At 46.8% G+C, this 3,686-nt stretch overlaps 1 protein-coding gene across 1 annotated transcript in view; it reads right to left on the bottom strand.

The window, feature by feature from the left end:
* Nucleotides 1-2,792, bottom strand: part of Smkr1 (small lysine rich protein 1) — a 16,189-nt gene extending 13,397 nt beyond the window's left edge. Inside the window, exon 1 of the mRNA XM_031381061.1 lies at nt 2,739-2,792. Within this exon, the coding sequence (XP_031236921.1) occupies nt 2,739-2,792 (54 nt within the window). The remainder of the gene's footprint in view (nt 1-2,738) is intronic.
* Between the last annotated feature and the right edge of the window lie 894 nt (nt 2,793-3,686).

Below are 3,686 nucleotides of genomic sequence, written 5' to 3'. Positions count from 1 at the left end.
TGGCCTCAAACTCAGAAATCCGCCTGCCTCTGCCTCCCAAGTGCTTGGATTAAAGGCATGTGCCACCATTGCCTGGCTTTTTTCAGCTTTCTAGGGTTGATCTCTACTGGGATCATTTCAAAATTTGTTCCTGTTTTTTATTCGATCAACAGCTTGTTTGTGGCGGTGGTACCATGGTGAAATGGGTTCTTGACTAAGTATAAGGTTAAGAAGGAAAGTAGGGAGTGATAATGGGGTGCTTTGAATGATTACAGCCCCCATGGGCACATATATGTAAATGTTTGGTCCCCAGTTGGTGGAACTGTTTGGGAAGAACTAGGAGGTGTGGCCTTGCTGGAGGAGGTGTGCCACAGGAGGAGGGCTTTGGTTGTTTCAAAAGTCCATGCCAGACCCAGCTCTCCCCTCTCTCCCTCAAACTTATGGATAAGATGTAAGCCCTCAGCTCCTGCTCCAGCGTCATGGCTACCTGCCTGCTGCTATGCTCTACATCATAATGGTCATGGACTCATCCTCTGAATCTGTAAGCAAGCCCCCAGTTAAATGCTTTGTTCTGGAGTAGAGTGGGCAGGGGTGGGAGTGCGGAGGCAGGGGTGGGGTAGGGTTGTAAATGCTTTGTTCTATAAGTTGGACACGGTATCTCTTCACAGCAATGGAACAATGACTCAGATGGTGGTAGTCTTTATTTTGAGGGAGGCAATACTTAACACAAATGCAGGGTTCCCTTTATTAGTTGAATAGCTCAATGCAAAATGGAAATAGGAGAAAGCAAGAGAAGAAACCACTAATATCTCCCACCCCCCACACCTCCTGACTTTCTCAGGTCTCTCTAGCAGTACTCCTAGGAAGCTCCAAACCTTCAACGTACCTTGCATCACACCCTGCCAAACCTGCCTTTGGCCTGATGCCCACTTGTATGGTCTTTGCCTGGGCTGCTGCAGTCCGGACATCCTGCTGCCCCTTTGTCTTCTATACACTCCCTTTGCATTTTAAAGCACAGACCTAACCATGGGTCACTCATTTTCTTTGTTTGTTTGTTTGTTTGTTTTGTTTTTTTGTTTTTTGTTTTTTCGAGACAGGGTTTCTCTGTGTAGCCCTGACTGTCCTGGAACTCACTCTGTAGACCAGGCTGGCCTTGAACTCAGAAATCCGCCTGCCTCTGCCTCCCAAGTGCCGGGATTAAAGGCGTGCGCCACCACTGCCCGGCGGGTCACTCATTTTCAAAAATGTTCAGTGACTCTTTCCTACAAAGAGTTCTGAATGCTTTGGTTTGGCGTCAATAGCATCTATGGCTCAGACAGCTTTTCTAGCTCCATCCTTAGCACCACAGACGTTTTCCACACTCGTTCTTCTCTGGGGGTTGTGGTTCTGTCATATCCCTCGGCCCCTGCTTCTGTGTTCTCTATCTTGAATGCCCCGTTGATCAGAGGCCTTGTTGGAGGTTAAGGCCGGGCAAACTGGGGCAATTCTCTGCTTGTTAGACTCACTTACCCTAGATCTCTGCTGCAACCACTGTATATAGGTAGGCACAGTGTTTACTCACTGTCCCACATGTGACAACATCTTTTAGGCTCATGATTATGTGTCACAGCAGTAATGACAGACAAGGAACAGTTTTTGTGAGTCGTTGGGAAGTACCGTCCTCTCCATCCTAACATCCACTGACTGCGTCATGCTTTTTGACCTCTGAGCTCAAGCTACAAGAAGACACAGCCGCCACTCTCTGTTGCTGTAATAAGATACCCGAGGTAAGGAATAATAAAAGGTTTATTTAGCACACAGGTTTGGAGACTTCAGTTTGTCCTTTTGTGAGGTCATAATGGTAGGTGGATGACATCAGGACAGGAATGCATCAGAATGTGGTAAAAGAGGGAGGGGGCCAGAAAGACTGAATGGTTAGGCTCACTCTTGATAACAATCCATTTTTCCCTTTTATTTCTTCTCTTTGCCTCCTGAGTGCTGAGATTGCAAGTATGAGCCACAATGTCCACCTAAACAAGAGCTGGCCAGCTTTCTACTTACTTTTCTTTCTTACAGAGCTGGGGACCTAGCGCTGAGGGATACTTCTAGCCCAATAACCCATTCTTGTAAGACCTACCTCAGTGCCAACCTCCTAACTTCTAGGCCACACCTCTTTTTATTTTTACTTTTATTTTACATTTACTTGCAATGTGGAGCTCACAGGACGGCCTATGGGAGTTGGTTCTTCTACCATTTGGTCACAGGCTGTCAACTTTGTGGTCAGTGCCTTTACCTACTGAGCCATCTTCCCAGTCTTTTTTGTTTTGTTTTGTTTAAAGATTTATTTATTTATTATATGTAAGAACGCTGTTGCTGTCTTCAGACACTCCAGAAGAGGGCATCAGATCACATTACGAATGGTTGTGTGAACTCAGGACCTTTGGAAGAGCAGTCAGTGCTCTTAACCACTGAGCCATCTCTCCAGCCCTGTTCTTTTGTTTTTTGAGACAGGGTTTCTCTGTATAGCCCTGGCTGTCCTGGAACTCACTTGTTTCTAGGATACGGATCATGCTCCTGGCTCATCCTGCCCTCATGTTGATGTCTCTCTGCCTCTTGCTGCATCCCAAGTGTGAACTGATCTCAAAGCCCCGTCCTCAGGTCCATGTCCTCCCTCAGTAACCCACACTCACACTCATATAGCCTAGTGATGCCATCTTGCAGGCTAAACAGTCTTCCTGACAGTGAATGACCTCTGTCTGAGCCTAGTCTTCTGCCCCCACCATCTCTGTGCTGTGGCCGCTGTCCACCTCCTGGTCTCCACCATTGATAACCATGCTCTCGCAATTGTGTACACTCTCTCTTCGCCAACTCATTTCTATCATTCTTGAACGATGAAGCCATCGCCCTAGGCCTGGGAAATAATTTTTTTTTTCCTTTGGAAATTATCTTGTATCAGGCCCTCCCTTGTCTCATCAGGACAGAATTCATCCTCTCAGCACTGTAGATAGCTAACATTAAGAGAATCCTGACAGCGAGCAGCTTGGTGAGCATTTGCACAGGTCATGGCCTTATCACCTCAACCAGTGAAATAGCTTCTGTTATGCTCTGAAGTTTCTCAGTGAGGTCAGGGAATTTGCTTTCATTCAGCAGAGTCAAAGTTCTCTCTTGCTGCCCTTGTTTTTTCTTTTGTTGTGATAAATACCATGACCAAAAATTAACTTGGGGGGGAGGGGTTTATACATCCTGACCAATGACAGATTGATCATTGAGAGGAGTCAGAGCAGGAAATGAAACAGGAACAGAGGTGGGAACTGTGGGGGAACGTTGCTCACTGGCTTGCTTTGTTGTTGTTTTCTGAGACAGGGTTTTTCTGTGTAGCCTTGGCTGTCCTGGAGCTCACTCTGTAGACCAGGCTGGTCTGGAACTCACAGAGATTCAACTGCCTCTGCCTCCCAAGTGCTAGGATTAAAGACATGCACCAACCACACTCTGTTGAGACAGAGAGAGACAAAGAGACAGAGACACACACACAGAGAGACAGAAGAGACAGAGAGAGACACACACAGAGAGACACACACACACAAAGGCAGAGAGACACACACATGGAGACAGAAGAGACAGAGAGACACACAGAGAGACAGAGACAGAGAGAGAGAAAGGGAGGGAGGGAGAGGGAGAGAGAGAGAAACCACATAATGTTGGGGACTTAAAATTAGAACTGTTCCCCC

Source organism: Mastomys coucha, unplaced genomic scaffold, assembly GCF_008632895.1.
Source record: "Mastomys coucha isolate ucsf_1 unplaced genomic scaffold, UCSF_Mcou_1 pScaffold20, whole genome shotgun sequence".
NCBI classification, from domain to species: domain Eukaryota; kingdom Metazoa; phylum Chordata; class Mammalia; order Rodentia; family Muridae; genus Mastomys; species Mastomys coucha.
The sequence above is the reverse complement of the archived record's forward strand: the minus strand, read 5'-3'. Positions and strand labels throughout refer to the sequence as shown.